The sequence below is a fragment of the Pteropus medius genome, unplaced genomic scaffold (genome assembly GCF_902729225.1).
Source record: "Pteropus medius unplaced genomic scaffold, Ma_sr-lr_union100, whole genome shotgun sequence".
NCBI classification, from domain to species: domain Eukaryota; kingdom Metazoa; phylum Chordata; class Mammalia; order Chiroptera; family Pteropodidae; genus Pteropus; species Pteropus medius.
Genome location: NW_024354875.1, coordinates 4,109,748 through 4,130,234, shown reverse-complemented (window position 1 = coordinate 4,130,234; position 20,487 = coordinate 4,109,748). Strand labels below are relative to the sequence as shown.

Sequence of the window (20,487 nt, the reverse complement as noted above, 5' to 3'; positions counted from 1 at the left end):
TTGCTTTTTAAAGAAAATGCAGTGAATAGTGTGGTTTTTAGAATTTGTGGTTCTGCTCCCTTTTATTTCAAATATAGGGAGCACCAGGTACTCCAGGTCTGCCGGGGCTCAGAGGTGATTCTGGATTCCAAGGATTTCCTGGCATGAAAGGTACTGTTTTTGTGCACTACTTTTTGGATGTAAATATAATGACTGAGGTTCATATTTTAGGGCACACAAATGTTTACTCAACTCTCACAGTCACCACAGACAGTTGGGGTTACTACAAATAGGGCCTCAGTACAAGTGAAGAAGAAAGACCCCACCAGCACCCAACCCCAGGGATCTTAAAAATTAAAACCACACCCTAAAGATGGACTCTATAGAAAAACTAAATAGAAACAGCTTAAAGTGGTTACCTTTGAGAGTTCTGATGTGTGTGGTTTGGGGGATGGGAGCTATATTAATATCAACAGTATTGCTTTGAATTGTTTACCTTGTGCATGTTGCAATTTTTAAAAGCTGAAAACCTAAAACAATATTCATCAAACTGTTTAATAGAGGAAGGTAAGTAATTTTTTAGATGCAGTTTTAAGCATTTTTATGGCGCACATGTATTATGTTTTTATCAGGGAAAAAAACATGCTTTGGAGAGTTTTAATTTTAAAAATATTCATACACATACACTTCAGATTTCAGAAAAAAATGTTCAAATCTTTCCTAAGAGTGCTGTGACCTTAATTAAGGTTTTGAATATTGGATTTGTTGTCTGTACTGTTTAAATCCTCTGGTGTTGTTTATTGTATGGCAGGGAATTTATTATAGACTATAAGATGCTAAGTAATAAGTGTAACCAAAGTGAACAAAGCCGCATTTTCACAAAGGAAGACTTTTCCCAGGTCTATGAGAGGATGAGGTGGAGTTCAAAGAAAGCCTTTTTAATGCTTTCAACCATTGACTCTGCAAGGAACAAATCAGCTGAGAATAAATCAAAGTGAGACTCACGAGACACCGAGCAGGTGAATACTGGCAAGCAGCCTGGGAAAAACGTGTGTGCCACATGTTACTCCCCAAGTCTCACAGTAGAAATATCTCAGATTTGAAAAATTATATAAAGGGCTGACTAAAGAAAAGCATTCTAGTACAATATTTAGAGGTATTTAGAGGGGCAAGTCATAAAATCAGTTCTTTTGAAATACGTTCCTTAAAATATTCAACTACACTTAGATTTCAGAATAAGCCCATCTATCAGCTGGTACTACTAATGGGTTTGTACTTTTTTATTTAGTAATTTTTAATCCCCAAAGGAAAAAATATTTAGGCTTCTTCTGGTATGTATATATATTAACACCTTCCTCAAGTCTGATATCAAGTGGATAATTTATAGTGCCAATTAACTTTTGTTAATATATTTGTTTTTTTGTATTTCCTCTATGAATGTCATATTTAGGATTAAAGTCTTCCTAAGTAATCAGATGTAACATCTACATGATTTCAAGATTTTTATAAGAGAGTATTTCTCTAAATCAATGGTTCTTAGTAACCTTGTATTCATCTCAAAGACTGCGAGAAAAATCTTACTACTTTGATAGTTCATATCAAAATAGATATTCTATATAGCCGCTATGGAAAACAGTCTGGAGTTTCTCAAAAGATTAAAAATGGATCTACCTTTTGACCCAGCAATTGCACTTCTGAGTATTTATCCAAAGAAAACCAAAACAATAATTCGTAAAGATATATGTACTCCTATATTCATGGCAACACAATTTACAATAGCCAAGATATGGAAGCAACCTAAATAACCATCACCAGATGATTGGATAAGAAGTTATGGTTCATATATGCAATGGAATATTACTCAGCCATTAAAAAAGATGAAATCCTACCATTTGCAATGACATGGATGGACCTAGAGGTTATTATGCTGAGTGAAATAAATCAGACAGAAAAAGATAAATATCATATGATTTCACTTATATGTGGAAACTAAGGAACAAAAGGAACAACTAGTCAAAAACTAACTCACAAATATAAAGGACAATCTGGTGATGGCCAGAGGGGAGGGGATTTGGGGGACTGGGAGAATGGAGTGAAGGGTTAAAGAAGGACAAATTAGTAGTTGTCATGGGGATGGGGAGCACGGCAGAGGGAATGCAGTCAGCATTGATGTAATGGCTAGGTGGAGAGCCGGAGGAGAGGAAGAGCGATCGGGGGATCGTTTGTAAACTATATAAATATCTAACCAATGTACTGTATACTCGAAACTAATAAAAAAATACAAAAAAAGATATTCTATATGTGCTCATGAGAGTCCCTAACATAACTCTCAACTATTAATAAAACTAAAGTAAGAAGTTGAGAAAATAGATAACTATGACAACTAATGTAACCCTCCAGGAAATACTAAAATAGGTTTTAATGTCACTTCATACTTCACCCTAAATATTGAGTTGGTTTCTAAACTTAAATGATAAACCCTTAGGAACTCTTCCTCTTTAATGCTAAAATACAATTTCTTAATGCCTACTTGTAGACTATATTTTTAATAGACGTTAAACATGACCAGTGGTCTCCAAAGGAAATGCTGAAAGCCACATGAATATAATTAAGTCGTAGGCTGCCACAGAGTTCATAACCTCATCATAACTTCCAGCATCTATCCTTAGAGTTGATCACCGACCTGAAGAGCTAGAAAACCCATTGTTCCAAGGGGAATCACATTGCCTTTCTTTTTCTTTTTTCTTTCTTTTTCTCTCTCTCTTATTTTCTTAGGAGAAAAGGGTGACCCAGGATTTCTGGGATCAGTTGGACCTCCAGGGCAAACTGGGCCAGAAGGACCACCAGGTAAATGTTATTTCCTCAGTACTGCTCTCCATGAAGGAAAAGTAACCCATCAGTGAAGCCATCATCTCCTTATGTTCGTGTCAATAGGTCCACGTGGAGACCCCGGCACGGTTCAGATCATCTCCCTTCCAGGAAGCCCAGGGCCGCCAGGCCAACCTGGAGAACCAGGGATGCAAGGAGAACCTGGGCCACCAGGGCCACTGGGAACACCAGGTGTGGGACTGGCAGCATTGACTTGGATCACTAGGAAGTGCCTGAGCCATCAAATGATACGACTTCACAGAAAATGTTTCACATTATAGTGTTTTTACAATCAATTTTAGAAATGAGCTCATTTTACACTTGACCAGCACATAAAAGACCTTTTGAATCTATTGAAAGCTGTTGTGCGTAGTATAAACTTGAACAGATACAATTTAGGGCACTTGTGGGGCTCTTTTTATTAAGGTAAAAGTATTATGTCTCTCTTCTCTGACGACTGTTAGTCTTAGTGCTCTATTTCTAATCGATTGCCTGAATAAACCTGACTTCTATGTATTTATTCTTTTCTAACACTTTGTACAGCATTCTTATGAAATCTTCTCAAAATATTGGTGTATGAAAATTGAACTAACCCCCTTATATAGGTTTAGCATATTTTTTATAGATTTTTGAGTGAAATTGTTATGTTCTAAGTTTGCATGAATCAGCTGGGAGATGGGAGGTATTTTGATCGACACAAGGGCATAGCGAATTCTGGGATAGCATCAATCAAAATGGTAGCACAATTTTAAAATGCTATATGTCATTTACTCCTAGTTTATTTTTGAGGGTCTTTTTCCCCCTGGCAAGTAGGATGTAACAAGTGAGACTGAGGGTCTACTCAGTTTGCAAAACTTTCATTGCTGAAACTGGAGAAGTCTCAGGTAAACTGGGATGACAGACCACCATATCCTTTATCCTATACGAACCATTTAATACAACTTTTGTTTGTTTGTTTGTTTGTTTGTTTGTTTGTTCGTTTGCACAGGACCCTGTGGGCCAAGAGGTAAACCAGGCAAAGATGGAAAACCAGGAACTCCTGGACCACCTGGAGAAAAAGGCAGCAAAGGCTGTAAAGGAGAACAAGGTAAACAAACATTTGGCTTCTCTCCTGCACTGAAGGAGTGATGTCTCAATAGACAGAGAAGTCTTGTTTGAATATATGACAAGAGTAATCTAGGTCTTTCAGTTTGTGTGGTTCAGATTAGACTGAAAACCAGCGGAAAAACATGTGTTTGGAAGAAGATAAAAAATCAAGTTATTGGAATACAGCATTCTTATTATCTCCTATCTGGGCAGATAAACTTCAGATTTTTAGCCTGAGGACAAATAGACCTAATGAAGCACTAACGCTATTTTCAGAAAAGCCAGCACTGCTTTTAATGATCTATAGCAGTACTTGGTTAATAATATCTACTTATAGGAGTGGTATATAAGTACATAGAAAAGTATTAACTTTGGTATGAATAGAAGAATAACCCAGTGTCCTTACTTAGGAAAGCCATCTTTTAACTGTGCCATTCTTGAATACAGCTCAACAACTTGTCTATACCCTGAAAAAAAAGGCCTCTGAAATATTTTACTCTGAACATTAGCTATATATCCATCTGAATCAAAATCTACCTTTTGCAAAAGTTTCAAAAGCAACTTCTAGAAAATACCTAATCTTATTTAAGATTGCCGACTTTGTTAAAATAAGAAAAATTCTAAATGTTGTTTCCCAGTTTGCTGACATATGCCCAGATGTACTACAATAAAACTGTAAAGTCCAGAGATTTAAATCTTAAAAAATTCAAAGATAATACAAATATTAATTAAATTAATTACATAATCACTCATAATTTAGTATTGTTATGAGTATACTTTAGAGCACTATTAATTATTTGACTTTCTTTCAAATGTGTTTTTCAAAGTGGTAAAAAAAAAAAAAAAGTCTTATTAATAATTCTGTTAATTAAAAAATCTTTACTGACCAAGTCAGGGTTTCAGAGTGGGGCCACAGCCAGAGCATGAGTACTAAAATACAAACCGAATTGAGAATGGTGAGCAAGTAGAACAGTTAGTCCCGTTAGTAGTAATGCTATAAAGGCCTCATAAGAATAAGAAAGCGACCTAAGACCTAACATTACTGGTGTAAACTGAGAGCCTCAGGTCTTTCTTGGAAATGCAGAATATCCTGTGATCATGCACATTTGCATAACGGCTCACCTCCAGTTTTCCTTATGCTTAGCCAATCGCTTTACAATTCCTGTGCCGGACCTGAAGGTATCTTCTGCATGGAGCCAGTTACAGCCCCCTACGAAGGAGGGTAGATATTAGGAGCAGTGAGGACACATTCTCTCTCTCTCTGATATATTAAAATATGGCAATTTTGGACTTTTCAAGTAAGACCTGAGACTTTCAAGAATTTGGATATGGCCTATTTTTAATTTCAAAAAATGAGTCAAAGATCCAGAAGATAAGAATGGGTGGGGAGACCAAAAAGCTCCATATGTAATATCAGGTTTAACAAATCCTTGTGAAAAGCAGTGACTTCCAGGTTGAGACTAAACTAGGGCACTGCCTGACTCAATAGCATGGTTATTTACAGGTGACAATACCTCCCTTGATTCGGTAGGCCAAAAATCCACAGTCTCTACCTTCTCTGCATTTCCTTAGGACCCTAAAGGACCATAACCCAAATCAGATTGGCATAAGGGTCAGGGTGCAGTGGCAGCAGAAATGAGTCATGGGTAAAGGGGGTGGTAGCCCATGTCAATATCATAAATTATATGTATTTAATGAACAATAGGAATAAGTAGAAAAAAGATATCACTGGTCCTTATTTAGAAAGTGACACATGTATATTAATCAGCATACTTCAAGTGCAGAGCAAAAAAAGTAAAAAAATTATTTACTTTGGTTTAACTCATATAAACTAACTCATCAAAGTTTTATAAAAGTCTTCTGTTCTTGTTTGCCTTACTAGTTGATCAAAAACTTTCTTGAAGTTTGCACTTTCAAGAGGAACTTTCAATGTTTTCCATGTTTATTGAATTTATGAAAAGTACGTGTAATTTTTTATCTTCTTGAATAGATTTTCAAATTGTTGATACTTGATTTCTTGATCTCCACACTGTGGGAGGATACATTCATTTAATCATAAAAGATGGACATAAGACCTACCACACAAAGATCACTGTGCTAGGCAGCACAGGGAAAGACAAAGACCCGATCTCAAAAAACTCATTATGAGACATACACAAATATCTATAATAATGGGCATTGTGTGATATTAGTCAACATTTAATAATGCTGTTCGGCCATTTCATAAACAACTATGCTTTATGACTGCTTTCTATATTTGAGGCTCAGATATACATAAACATTTAAATTAGTACTTTAGAACGTCTGTGTTGCATCACGTATGACGTGTTTCTTAAAGGACCACCTGGATTCGATGGACTGCCAGGTTTGAAGGGGAAACCTGGAGACACCGGACCACCTGCAACCAGGACAGCGCTGAGAGGCTTCATTTTCACGCGGCATAGTCAGACCACAGCAATTCCTTCCTGTCCAGAAGGGACAGAGCCACTGTACAGTGGGTTTTCTCTTCTTTTTGTACAAGGAAATGAACGAGCCCACGGACAAGACCTGGGTAATGTCCCATGTAGATTGTAATGTTCCACACAGATCGTAAATTTTATGGCATGGGGTACTGCTCTCTGAAGTATAAACAACCTTGGGCATCTTACAGCACTTCTTAAAGAGAGTAAATAAAACATTGGCCTCATGCCTATTATGGAATATAAAGCTCTTTTTAATTAGAGTTGATGTACAATTTTATTACATCAGGTGTACACGTAGTGACTTGACATTTATATACCTTATAAAGTGATCACAAGTTGTCTCGTAACTATTTGTCACTGTACAAAGTTTCTGTGATATTGACTGTATTTCTTGTGCTTACATTACAGCCCCATGACTTATTTATAAGTTTGTACCTCTTCACTTTTTCTGCACATTCCACCCACCGCCCAACCCTCTGTCAACTATCAGTTTTTTCTCTGTATCTGAGTCCATCTTGTTTTGTTTGTTCATTTGTTTAGTGTTTTAGATCCCATATACAAGTGAAATAATACAGTATTTGTCTTTCTATGACTTATTTCACTTAGCATAATACCCTTGGTCCATTCATGTTCTCACAAAGGCAAGATATTATTCTTTTTATGGCTGAGTAATATTCCTTTGTGTATATATATGCCACACTTTCTTTATCTATTCATCCATCAATGGGCACCTAGGTTGCTTCCACATCATGGCTACTGTAAATAATGCTGCAATGAACATAGGGGTGCATATACTTTTTTAATTAGTTTTTTTTTTTTCATTTTCTTAGGATAAATGCCCAGAACTGGAATTGCTGGGTCACATGGTAGTTATATTTTTAATTTTTTGAGGAAACTCCATATTGTTTTCCATAATGACTACACCAATTTACAATCCCACCAACAGTGCACAAGAGTTCTCTTTTCTCCACATCCTCAACAACACTTGTTTCTCGTCTTTTTGATAACAGCCATTCTAACACGTGTGAGGTGATATCTCATTGTGCTTTTTACCTCGATTTCCCTGATTAGTGAAGTTGAGCGCCTTTTCATGTGTCTGTTCACCATCTGCATATGTTCTTTGGAGGAATGTCTATTCAAGTCTTTTGCCCATTTTTAAATTGGATTCTTTTGTTGATGTTGAGTTGTATAAGTTCTTTATATAATTATTAATCTTTATCAGATATATCATTTGCAAATACCTTCCCCCATTCAACAGGCTGCCTTTTTGTTTTGTCAATGATGTCCTTTACTGTGCAAAAGCTTTTTGGTCTAAGGGAGTTTTATTTGTTTATTTTGTTGCTCTTGCCAGAGGAGATATATCCAAAAATGTATTTCTAAGACTGTTATCAAAGATTTTACTGCCTATGTTTTCTTCTACAAGTTTTATGGTTTCAGGTCTTACTTTTAAGTCTTTAAACCCACTTTAAGTTTATTTTTGTAAATGGTGTAAGAAAGTGGTCTGATTTTCTTTTGCATGTAGCAGTCTAGTATTTTTAACACCATTTATTGAAGACTTTTCCCTATTGTATATTCTTGCCTTTGTTTTAAATTTGATTGATTATATAAGTGTGGGTTCATTTCCAGGCTCTCTCTTCTGTTCTACTGATCTATGTGTTGTTTTTGTGCCAGTACCATACTGTTTTGATTACTATAGCTTTGTAGCATAGTTTAAAATCAGGGAGAGTGAGGTCTCCAACTTCAGTTTCATTTATTTCTGCTCTGGTCTTTATTATTTCCTTCTTTCTACTAACTTTGAGCTTTGTTTGTTCTTTTCCTACTTCTTTTCGATGTAAGGTTAAATAATTTGAGATTTTTGTTTCTTGAGGTAGGCCTGTGTTTCTATAAACTTCCCCATTAGTATGGCTTTTGCTATGTCCAATAGATTTCCTCATGTTTCCATTTTCATTTATCTGAAGGTATTTTGTGATTTCTTCTCTGCCCCATTAGTTGTTTAGTAGCATGTTGTTCAGCCTCCATGTTTTTTTTTTAATTTTCCTCTTATAATTTCTAATTTCATACTGTTGCGGTCAGGAAAGATGTTCGATATGATTTCAATCTTCTTAAATTAATTGAGACTTGTTTTGTAGCCTAACATGTGATGCATCCTGGAGAATGTTTATGTGCACTTGAAAAGAACGTGTATTCTACTGTTTGGGGATGGAATGTTCTGCACTTGTCTGTTAAGTCCATCTAGTCTGTCACATGTTTCCATACTGATTTTGTCTGGACGATCTATCCACTGATGTGAGTCGGGTATTTAAGCCCCCTACTATTATTGTGTTACTTTCAATCTCTTCCTTTATGTCTGCTAATATTTGCTGTATGTATTTAGGTGCTCCTAGGTTGGGTGCATAAATGTTTATAAGTGCTATATTCTCTTGTTGGATTGATCCTTTTATCATTATGTTATACCCTTGTCTCTTGTTACATTCTGTTTTAAAGTCTATTTTGTCTAAATAGTGCTATCCCAGCTTTCTTTTCGTTTCCATTTGCATGGAATATCTTTTTCCATCCCTTTACTTTCAGTCTGTGTCTTTAGATCTAAAGTGAGTCTCTTATAGGCAGCATATGTGTGGGGCTTGTTTTTTTTCTTTTTATCCATTCAGCCTCTCTATGTCTTTTGAATAGAGCACTTAATCCATTTACATTTAAAGTAATTATTGATATGTATGTACTTATTGCCATTTTATTTTCATACTGGCTTTATAAGTGATTGGTCTACTACCTTTACTATATGTTTGCCTTTACTAGTGAGATTTTTTTTTTTCTTTTATATTATTTTCTCATTTCTAGTTTTGGCCTTTTCTTTTCTGCTTAAAGAATTCCCTGTAACATTTCTTGTAATGCCAATTTAGTGGTGATGAACTCAGCTTTTGCTTGTCTGGGAAACTCTATCTCTCCTTCAATTTTGAATGATAACCTTGCTGGGTAGAGTATTCATGGTTGTAGAGTTTTACCTTTCATCACATTGAATATATCACGCCACTCCTTTCTGGCCTGCAAAGTTCTGCTGAAAAATAAGCTGATAACCTTATGGAGGTTCCCTTGTACATAATTAGTTGTTTTTCTCTTGCTGCTTTTAAGATTCTCTCTTTCTCTTTAACTTCTGACATTTTAATTATGATGTGTCTTCGTGTAGGTCTCTTTGGATTCATCTTGTTTGGGACTCTATGTACTTCCTGGACTTGGATTTCTGTTTCCTTCACCAGGTTAGGGAAGTTTTCAGCCACTATTTCTTCAAAGAGATTTTCTGTCCTTTCTCTCTTCTCCTTCTGGGACCCCTATAATGCAAATGTTAGTATGCTTGATGTTGTCTCAAAGGTCTCTTATGCTATCCTCATTCTTTTTAATTCTTTTTTCGTTTTGCTCTTCCAATTTGGTGACTGCCACTATCCTGTCTTTCTGATCATTGATCCATTCTTCTGTGTCATCTGATCAGATGTTGGTTCCCTCTAGTGTATTTTTCATTTCGATTGTTATATTCTTTAGTTCTGATAGGTTTATATATATATATATATATAAATATATATCTATTTATCTCTGTTGAAGTTCTCTTTGAGTTGATCTACTTTTCTGCAGAGTTTGATGAGCATCTTTATGACTACTACTTTGAACTCTTTATCTAGTACACAGCTTACCACTGTTTTATTTAGTTCTTTTTCTGGAGTTTCGTCTTGTTTTTTTGTTTTTGTTTTTGTTTTTGTTTTTTTATTTGTAACATATCCTACTGTTTCTTCATTTTGCCAGTTTGGTTCTCTGTATTAGGTAGATCAGCTCTGTCTCCTGGTCTTGAAAAAGTGGCCTGATATAGGTGTCCTTTGGATCAGGTGCTCCGAAGGTGTCCTTGTGTGAACTAGTGTGGCCTCCTGTTATAGCTGGGCCACAAATGCTATTGACACACTGGTAGGCGAGGCCGGTCCCTGGCCTGGCTGATTGTGAGACCTGGCCACACTGTTGTGGGTATACTGGTATGCAGGGCAGCCCCCCGGGTGCAGCTGGCTGGTGGGTGTCGCTGCATCTGCTGCTGGCACACTGGTGTGTGGCTAGCTGCAAGGCCCAGCCTCAACTTCTACAGACAGACTGCTGTGCACTGGTGCTGACTGAGGCTGCCCACCAGGTAGTGGGACAGGGGCTATTTGGGGGGAACCAGTGTCAGCTGAAGCCACCCACCGGATATAGCAAGACAGGAGCCAGTTTGGAGGGATGCCAGCCAGGGAGGGTCCTCAGGGAAATGCCACTGTAGGGCGAATAGTGTTAACAAGGTTAATGAACGGTGGCAGAAATGGTGCCTGCCAGTGTCGGACCGGGTAGGTAGGAAGAAAGTAAATAAAGAGAAAATGATGGTGCCCACCAGCACTTATGTCCCTGGAGAATATTCCAACAAATCCCTGCTCCTCCATCACACGCCTTAAAATTAGTTAACGTATCACCTTCACATATGACCCAGGTTGCTTTTCGAACTGCTGCCTCTATGCCGGGACTCAGATAGGGTGCAACCTTGGTTTCTTACAGTCCTTTGGCTCTCCCAGATATAAGCCCCGCTGTTTTTCAAAGCCGGATGTTATGGGGCCCCTCTTCATGGTGCAGGTACCCTAGGCTGGGGCTCTGGCCCTTGCTCTTGAGCAGGGGCCTCCAAGGTTGTGATATCCCTCCCTCTTCTGGGCCACCACATGGGGAGTTGAGGAGTAGGGTGGGTCCTAATTAGATTAGTCTCTGCCCCTCCTACCCATCTCAATATGGTTTTCTTTATATCCTCAGTTGTAGAAACTCTGTTCTGCTAGTCTTCAGGTCGTTCTCAGAGATAGCTGTTCTACATGTACTTGTAGTTTTGGTGTCAATGTGAGGAGGTAAGCTCAGGATCTTCCTACTCCACCACTCTGAACCCAAAGCTCGAAGCCTTGCTATGGAATGACAATATAGCTTGTCCTGTTTGACACAAACAATTTTCACTTAAATCACCTGCCTGCTTTTTAATCTTAAAAGTAACATCTTCTCTAAAGCTTTATCTGGTTATTAGCTATTGTATGCATATGAAGAACTGAAAATACCTTGAAACAAAGACATTTTCCCAACCAACCTCTGCTAGTCCTCAAGCCATCTGGACTGATAATAAAGGGCCACAGGGGTGGGAGGAGGATTTCTTTGCCTATTGGATCTCTGATTTCTATCATTATTATAACTTCCATAACATATTTTGCAAATAACTCGTGCGTTGTCTTCCTTCGGTTTGCCTTAGATTATGTTTTAATTAGTAACAATACTCAAAATAATTTTAATTTACTGAGAGTGATACCCAGTCTGATGTTTTATTAGGAACTCTTGGAAGCTGCCTACAGCGATTTACCACAATGCCATTCTTATTCTGTAACATCAATGATGTATGTAATTTTGCATCTCGAAATGATTATTCATACTGGCTGTCAACACCAGCTCTGATGCCAATGGACATGGCTCCAATTACTGGCAGGGCCCTGGAGCCTTATATTAGCAGGTAAAAATTGAGTCCCTTAGTTTTGTGATGGGACCAGGTGAATCACTTCATTTGAAATGGAACCATAGACAACATATCACATTGCAGAAAGTGGTGACGTCACCATATTGTTTCACGTTACAGATGCACTGTCTGCGAAGGTCCTGCGATGGCCATAGCCGTTCACAGCCAAACCACCGACATCCCCTCATGTCCCCAGGGCTGGATTTCTCTATGGAAAGGCTTTTCTTTCATCATGGTAAGGAGAAAAGGAGAGCAGATTTGTAGTAAAGACTGCTTGTAGAATCTGAACTGCCCCCAGGAATGATTTGCTTGACATCAACATGTGCAATGTGTTACACACATTTCCTTGAAAATCTGAAAATATACCCTTTTTTTAAAAGCAGTAAGTTGGTTTTGGGTAAATAATGGAGCATTTTAAAAAACAGACTTCTCAGGAGATTACCCACAAGTTCTAAAGAAGACATTTAGGTAAATAGTAGCACCACGCTGATACTCGCATGTCTATTTTTAAGGTGGCACATATTTTACATATATCCACCATAATCCTATGAAAACCTTGCAAAGTAGTTTCTATCATCTACAGATTTATGAAAAGAAGAAAAAAAAATAGCGTAATTTTCCCAAGGTCTCACAACCATTGAATGGTAAAGCTACGCCCCTTTGACAGTCACATGAAGATGGAAACTAAGAGAAAGAGGCTTTTAAAGAAAAATTCCCTGGATGTAAGTGCTAAATGAAGAAATCTATGAACTGCCCATATGTGAGTCTGGTAGCTGCACATATGTGGTTAGTCGTTATTCATATTCTGTGTAGCATCATTTATGATACATCATTCCCTATTCTTTACTCACAGATGTCACTCATTAAATCATTAATTCGACAATTATTTATTGAACACCTACCATGTGCCATGAATGTTCTAAGCACTAAGGATATCTACAAGCAGTGAACCTCAGTTCCTTCTCTCATGGAACTTATATCCTAGTGGAGAAGGCAGACGATAAATAAGATGACACAATAGCAGTAATAGTAATGAGTTCAGATGGTGAGTGGTACTATGAAGGACCTAAGCAAGATCAGGAGCGAGACTGTGACAGGGATGAGGTCAAAGAAAGCCTTTTGGAAGTTATATTTAAGCAGATCCCTGAACAACAAGAAAGGACCAGTCATGCCTAGGGGAAAGGAGCATTCCAGGCAGAAGAAACAGCTTTAACTTTCTTTTTGATGACCACACCTCAGTTTGGAAAGTAACTGCAGGATTATCAAAGCTGGGTAAAGAAACATAAGAAGGTTAATTCATGCTTTTTTTCTTTATTGTCTTCTATTATTATTATTATTTTCTTTTTTTTAAAAAAAAAAAGAGCATTGAAAATTTCAACACCATGAGCAGAATTCTTATTCAGATATTTCTGTTGTGCTAGTTCACGAGCGCAGGTTCTGAGGGTGCTGGGCAAGCATTGGCGTCCCCTGGATCCTGCTTGGAAGAATTCCGAGCCAGTCCATTTATCGAATGCCATGGAAGAGGAACATGCAACTACTATTCAAATTCCTACAGTTTCTGGTTGGCTTCGTTAAACCCAAAAAGAATGTTCAGGTAACAATTCAAAGTCAAGTTTAATTTAATGACATGATTGCGGAATATTAAAAGGTTGCCTATTATTAGATTTTTATTATCTGTGTGTTGATATACTCACATTTTAAAAAATCTCTCATGCCAGTAAAATCCTGTTTAGATTGGCGCTTCCAGTTTACAAGAATCTACAAGTAGCTATGGTTTGTACTACTGTACCAATAAAGGCAAAAAAAAATGTGATTTTTGTCATCACTAGCTATATTTATTATTTATATATGAATCTATAGTAAATTACTGAGTAAAACCACTAAAAGAACTGCCAATCTTAATTTACCGTATTGGAAGACTTTTAAGACAAACTATTTAAAGAGTAGGGGTAGCTTTCATTACGAAAAAAAACTAATCTGTAAGTTCGCATCATTCCTTAGTGCTACTGAAGTAAGACTAAAATCATAAAGTGTCAATATATATGCCCTTTCAGAAATACACCTCCTATAATAAAGTTTAGATGAGCTACAATATGCATTAACAAAACTCAAATCCAGCAAGCATTCCCTTTTTATCTACGAATCGATGAGATTTTTTTTTTTTTTCCAGAAAACCTATTCCATCAACTGTGAAAGCTGGGGAGTTAGAAAAAATAATAAGTCGCTGTCAGGTATGCATGAAGAGAAGACATTGAAGAAATCGAAACAACAGAACTGTTATTTTTTTATCCTAAATAACCAACTAATGATGCAGAACATGCATTTATTTAGGTATTTTTCTCTAACCAAGCAATATCATTCTAGAACGGCTTAGTACAAAATTTCTATTTGTTTCCCCATACAACAAAACATTTAAGCTAGTTCTGTGATCCTGGTCTGAAATTGATAGCCAATGCACTATCTAAATGGTGACTGTATAAAGAATGATGCTACAAGAGCTATTTGATCCACTAAATTCCCAAGATTTGCCCCCTGCTATTCCAGTCTTTGAGACTCGGGGAGGCTAAATCAGTTTTAGATTGCCCCACCTCCCTCTTCCTGACGCTTTAGATCCTAAGCACAGAAGATGGGTTAAGTGTACTAACCATCACTGATAGAACTGGACTTTCAGGTCTGTTGATTAACCTAAGGCCTGAGGGAACCAGAACCGAACTGAGGTTCATGGATTGCCTGGGGCTCTTTTAAACATACCCAAGACTAAGGCCGAAAAGGGATTCCCTGAGTGGAATCACAATAGCCTTGGACGCACTGTATGGCCTGGTTTTGTTTTGTTTTTTTTTCAGTGTTTTTATTTGTTCACTGAATTCATTTCACTGCAGCAATATAGTCTGCATGTATTCAAAGTAGGTACAATTTTACACTTTGTGAATTAAGTTGAATGGAATATTTTTGCACATATACTCTGAAATGTGCCTAATTTTAGATTTTCTTTTACCAGCACACCCACACAAATTACAAGAGAACGACTTATTAGCTATGTATTTTATCCGCATTCTTATAAACACTGGTGCATAAGAGTAGTTCAGTAATCCCTGATAAAAACGTAAGGCATCTTTTGGCTAATCATGCTCAGAATATTTTTCCTTTGCTCTAAATATTCCATTTAACTTTAGTATTTAGAGATTTATTCCCTTGGTATTTCTCTAATTCTTTTTTTTTTTGTAAAAATGTTTTCTATGTCACCTATTCTTTCAAACCATATTGAGAAAGTCTATTGTGTAAAAATCTTAATGTACAAATTGTACCACTTGGCAGCTGTGTCTAAAAACTTGCTTTTCAGTGTGTTGATACACCCCCAAGGTTACTTAATTCAACTTAACCAGCACTTTATTCAGTGCCAAGCCATATCACAGGCTAAATTACAGATACTAAGAGGAAAAAGAAATGTTTCTGATCTAATATCCCAGAAAAGGTAACTTTCTGTTTCTGTTAGGAATCCCGCATATCTAAGTCATTTCCCCCTCCCTGCCCTTTTTTTCCTTTATCTTTGTCCTTACATTTCATCATCATAATTCAGCAGGTTTCAATAGAGCTTTAAAAATAAGATCTATGCCAAGGGAGAGCCCAGGACTTCTAGCTTCTCCTAGGCTAGCTTCTCCTAGCATCGTGGAAGCCAAGATCTGGAAATGTTAATAAAACAGAGATCTGCAAAATTAAAAATTAAAAACCATTGAAAACCATTTAGACTGATGGTCGCACTGCGTGACCAGTCGAAGCAGTCAGGCATCCCGAGACAAGGCTTTGGCGATGCTTCTTGATCCACGTAAGTGGAGCTGGTGGTGCTGATATTTAAATTCAGGTTTTACTGCTTCAATCTCGGTTGCTTTGTAAGTGAAGATGTGGCCCCACAGGACAGCAGAGACTGTGACCAGTCCATATCCCCCACTGCTCATGTGACTGTCATCAAGCCATTTGTACAGTTAAACTAAGAAGCACATTTCACTTAGATTATTTACTTAGACTCACCTAATATTAAGACTTTTTGCTCTTAAATATCCTACTGTCCCAATTGTACCATAATGGTATATAGGGCTAACAGGTCTCCACAAACCCTCTGTAGACCAGTTCTCAAAGTGTGGTCGCATCAGCAGTATCTGAGAACTTGTCACAAATGCAAATTCTAGGGCCAACCCCAGAACCAGGAAATCAGAAACTCTGGGGCAGGGGCCAGACGTCTTTGTTTTCACAAGCCCTCCAGGTGATTTCCAAGGCACTCTGAAGTCTAAGAAAAACTGCTCAAGTCAGACACCCAAAAATCAACTCTATTGGCAGGTGCAGCTGGCTCCCATTGTTCCATATGTGCCTCTCTTTTAATTCCAAAATTGCATATGAACTTAAGGTTATCTAATTTTACTAATAAGAAAAAATCCTAGATTGGTGCTAATGCCAAATGACTGACCTTGGCTTGTCCCCAAGCCTCCATTTCCTTGCGCCCTCTCATAAGTGTTTAACTTCTGAGGAAGACAAGTGACAACAAAACTTTAAATACCAATGAAGCCATATTAATAGTTGCTCAATCATACTTCTAAGACTGAGCATTAAAACATAGCTCATGTACATTGCTTTCCAGATATCTATGAGTAGCTTGTAAAGTTATGAAGATTTAACTTTATAGATAAAATGTAAATAACTTGTTTCCTTTAAATTTGGGGCTTCACCTTTGGAATTTCACAGTGTGCTAAGATTTCAGTGTGCTCAGAGGTCTTTTTGCAAGATGAATGTTATTAAGTAACTTATTTATAAAAGTATTACAATAATGCCGAATTTGAATTTTATTGCTAATTTAACTTACGAAGATTTTTCTATGCATCAAATGTAACTTACTGGTACTAAACTTAATTTAATATTTACTCTATAACCAAATGAAATATATTTAAAATATATTGAATATTTTATATCTTGACAAAATTACAATATTGTAATGTACTAATATTTCTGTAATTATAGCTAAAATATTTTATTGTATTGTCTAATAATAAAATTGAAAAAATTATAGCTGGTCTTATTTTTTTCAAAAAGGAAATAAATTTAATTTTTTTGAATCGCAAAAATATATGTTCACTGTAAAACAGGGGTTCCCAACCCCTGGGCCACAGACTGGTACCAGTCCACAGCCTGTTAGGAACTGGGCCACTCAGGAGGTGAGAGGCTGGTGAGCCAGCAAAGCTCCACCTGTATTTGTGGCCACTCCCCAGTGATGGCATCACCACCTCACTCCACCTCAGATCATCAGGCATTAGATTCTTATAAGAGCCCTGGTCCCTGGTGCCAAAAAGTTGGGGACCGCTGCTGTAAAAAAAGACAATACGGAAGTTATGAAGAATATAAAAACTGTCATGCTCTAACCTTCCACCCTCACCCAAGATGATTAAGTATATATCTCTATTATATACATAATATATACTCCTGAATTTTTCCTGTAAATATTTTTAAACAAAAATGCGATAAAAACACAATTTTGTAACCAATTTTTATTTTTAAGTTTTACATACTGTGGACTTATTTTCATATCAGAAGACAAGAGGTAATCATTATTTGCATGGATTTACTACATAAGTCAATGAATCCTCAATTGATGGACACTTAATTTAGTTCTATTAAGGACATATTATGCATATTTCACATCTCTTCAATTATTTCCTCAAGATAAATCTCTGAAAGAGAAACTGTAGAATCAAAGGACTCACAATTTTAGGACTCACAAAATGCTCTCCAGGAAGGCTGTTAGAATTTCCAGCCACATCAGTGATGAGATGAAAATCCCCATCTCTTTATGCTTTTCCCAGTACTGGATATTGCTGTTCTTTTACAATTTTGTCTATCTCGTTTTAATTTACATTTTGCTCATTATCAGTGAGGCTGACCATTGTCACTTTTAATTTTTTTTTTAATTAGTATTTTTTATTAGGGCTTATTTTTGTTTTCCGGTGAAGAGCCTAATCACATTTTTGCTCACTTTCTACTGAGGTCTTGAAGGAGTTTTTACAAATCGGTAAGAAAACATATAGATTACAGAAATTATGGGTTATGTATTTCGATTAAATGTTTCCCATTTATAATATAAATACTCCTCATTTAAGAAAAAATATTCATAAAATTTCAAATGTAGAGAATTGGTAAAGAATATTTTGAATATGAAATCTCATAATTAAGGAACTTACAGGCTACGTTGAATGGCAATAAAGATATAATCAAAGGAAGAAACGGAATGAACGGTGATCCTAGGTAATAATTCTAAGACCAACAAAATTGTTGCCCCAATATTTTAGAACTATTCTCATAATTTGACCAAAAATCTAGTTTGAAAACATTTTGAGTCAAAAAATGTACTAATACATTCTAATGAACTTATTTTTACTGCTATCAAGTAGAAGGAATGCTGTATCTGAGCTCATTCTCTCTACTTAGAAGCCTGTTTGGAAAATAAAATCTTGATCAGTCTCTAATGGATTCTTAGCAACCTAGTGACAGGGCAAATGCAGAACATGAAGAGTACCTAATTCACCACCTCATCCTAAGCCCAGCTCTGCCTACTGGAGACTAAGAGACAACCAAACGCAGAGGAAAAAGTGATTTTGAATGACCAGGCTAAATTTAAACCTTCATATAAATATGACCCTCTCTTGGTTTTTGTAAACTCTATGGTGTTTCTAAAAATTGCTGACATTGCTCGAAAACCTTTTGGAACTATTGCTTTAGAATCACCTTCAATTCCAAAATTTATCAGCCAAACAAGGAAATAAGTCTACAAGATCTACAACATGCTAAATATGTTTACCTCCATGGTAGATATCCAGGTGAGATATAGACCTTGGTCTCAAACACAGAACTTGTAACCTGGTAGGGGAAAATAAGCCAAATACGAAGATAATTATAATATTGGATAGAATGTGATAAGTACTATAAGAGGTGAAACATAGTGATTCAAACATTGGAGGCCTCGGGAAATAATTCATAAAACATGGGGCACTTTAGTCTATTAGGGTAGTTAGGATTTCACAAAGAAGGTGGTCAGAGGCAGAATGACATTCTAGGTGGCAGGAATAGCACTGTTAGAAAAGCAATCTCAGAGAACAATTAATGTTCAAGAATATATACATATGTATCTCATATACCACACACGTAAACAGTAGCACAGTAGGAGGTAAGGGCCATTTTAGGTAGGGTGTAGAACACCAGGTTAAACTTGAATTTCATTGGTTGCTACCAGAGATCCAGTGAAGATTTTGAGCAAAAAAGTAGAATGATCATATAAACAGTATCCTGAAAGATCCAGTATTTTATATCCTGCTCTTGCTAGGCTCTTTCGTAGTTTTAAGGTTTTGGGGGGGTGTTTTTGTTTTTTTCATTTATTGAATTGCTGTTATGGACTTTTGGATTTGTAAGACCATCAGTTCTTTCTAAACGTGGGGCTTCAAATTTGGGGTATCGCAATTTGTAAAAATAGGTTCCTTGTGGATCCAATGTCTAGGAAGAATTAGAGAAAGAAAAAGATTAGAGATAGCGAGGCCAGTTAAAAGGGTTAACAGCCCAGATGATGTGTAACAGTCTAGCAGTGGGAACAAAAAATACAGAGAAAGTAGACACTGACATTGAGGTGGGGCACTTTAAAGGACAGGGGACTTGGGAGACAGTAAAAGATGACTTTGGAATTTTGAACCTTGGCGACTTGAAAAAAATAATCTTTCCATTAACTGAAAAAGGAAATTTAGGAGAAGGTGTCTGGACTGGGTTGAAGGAGAAAATTTGAGTTTGAAACCCTGTTGGGACCAAAGCTCCAATGGGACACTTAGGCAGAACTGGCTAGAACTACCACGACAGGATGAGACTAAACTGATGTAATTTATCTAGGTTTCTATGCCATCTTTCCTCACAAAAGATCTGAGGCAACTGTGGGGTGAAAAGATAGTGATTCGTTGAATCATAAACAGCAATGGCCGCATTAATGATGGAATAGAAGAACCAGCATGCAGCTTTATCACAAAAAACAAGGGAGCAGTTTCCAGGTATGGGAGGAAAAAAGCTTTTTTTTTTTAAACACCTATCACACGCGTTCAGTGCTTTCATGTACCACACTGTTTCATTTAACAAAATCAAATGATTCTGGAAGCTTAAGGGTGATCAGGATGAAGGAAAAAGACTTTGGATTAATAACTGGATTACAATAGTCAATGTAAGAAATGTCCAAATCTGTAGAGAATTTTTATGAGTTTATCTGAGCCAAACTGACAACATATGCCGGGGAGCAAGATCTCAAATGCTCCAGACAGCAACAGTTTACAGTTTTCTTTTAATCATTTGAAATTAAGCAGTGAACATAAGGAAGATTACACTGAGATGAGAAAAAGTGGGGATTGGATTATAGGATAGTTACCAAGATTATATGTTTTCTTGAGAGTGGTAATGGCTTATTTCAAAAGTATGTTAACCGAGATGCACAGAAACAATGGACAGACCTCGTTTAAGCCAAAGATAAAATCTTTTACTAAAAGTTAT

At 36.8% G+C, this 20,487-nt stretch overlaps 1 protein-coding gene across 3 annotated transcripts in view; it reads left to right on the top strand.

The window, feature by feature from the left end:
- Positions 1-15,123, top strand: part of COL4A3 (collagen type IV alpha 3 chain) — a 131,735-nt gene extending 116,612 nt beyond the window's left edge. For 2 of the 3 annotated variants that reach the window (XM_039855784.1, XM_039855785.1), the window contains 9 exons: positions 78-150; positions 2,755-2,826; positions 2,914-3,039; positions 3,836-3,934; positions 6,272-6,484; positions 11,751-11,928; positions 12,052-12,166; positions 13,353-13,525; positions 14,102-15,123. In XM_039855784.1, the coding sequence (XP_039711718.1) occupies positions 78-150; positions 2,755-2,826; positions 2,914-3,039; positions 3,836-3,934; positions 6,272-6,484; positions 11,751-11,928; positions 12,052-12,166; positions 13,353-13,525; positions 14,102-14,186 (1,134 nt within the window). In that variant the 3' untranslated portion in view covers positions 14,187-15,123. The remainder of the gene's footprint in view (positions 1-77; positions 151-2,754; positions 2,827-2,913; positions 3,040-3,835; positions 3,935-6,271; positions 6,485-11,750; positions 11,929-12,051; positions 12,167-13,352; positions 13,526-14,101) is intronic. The other variant, XM_039855786.1, reaches the window with a different exon arrangement.
- The last annotated feature ends 5,364 nt before the right edge of the window (positions 15,124-20,487 follow it).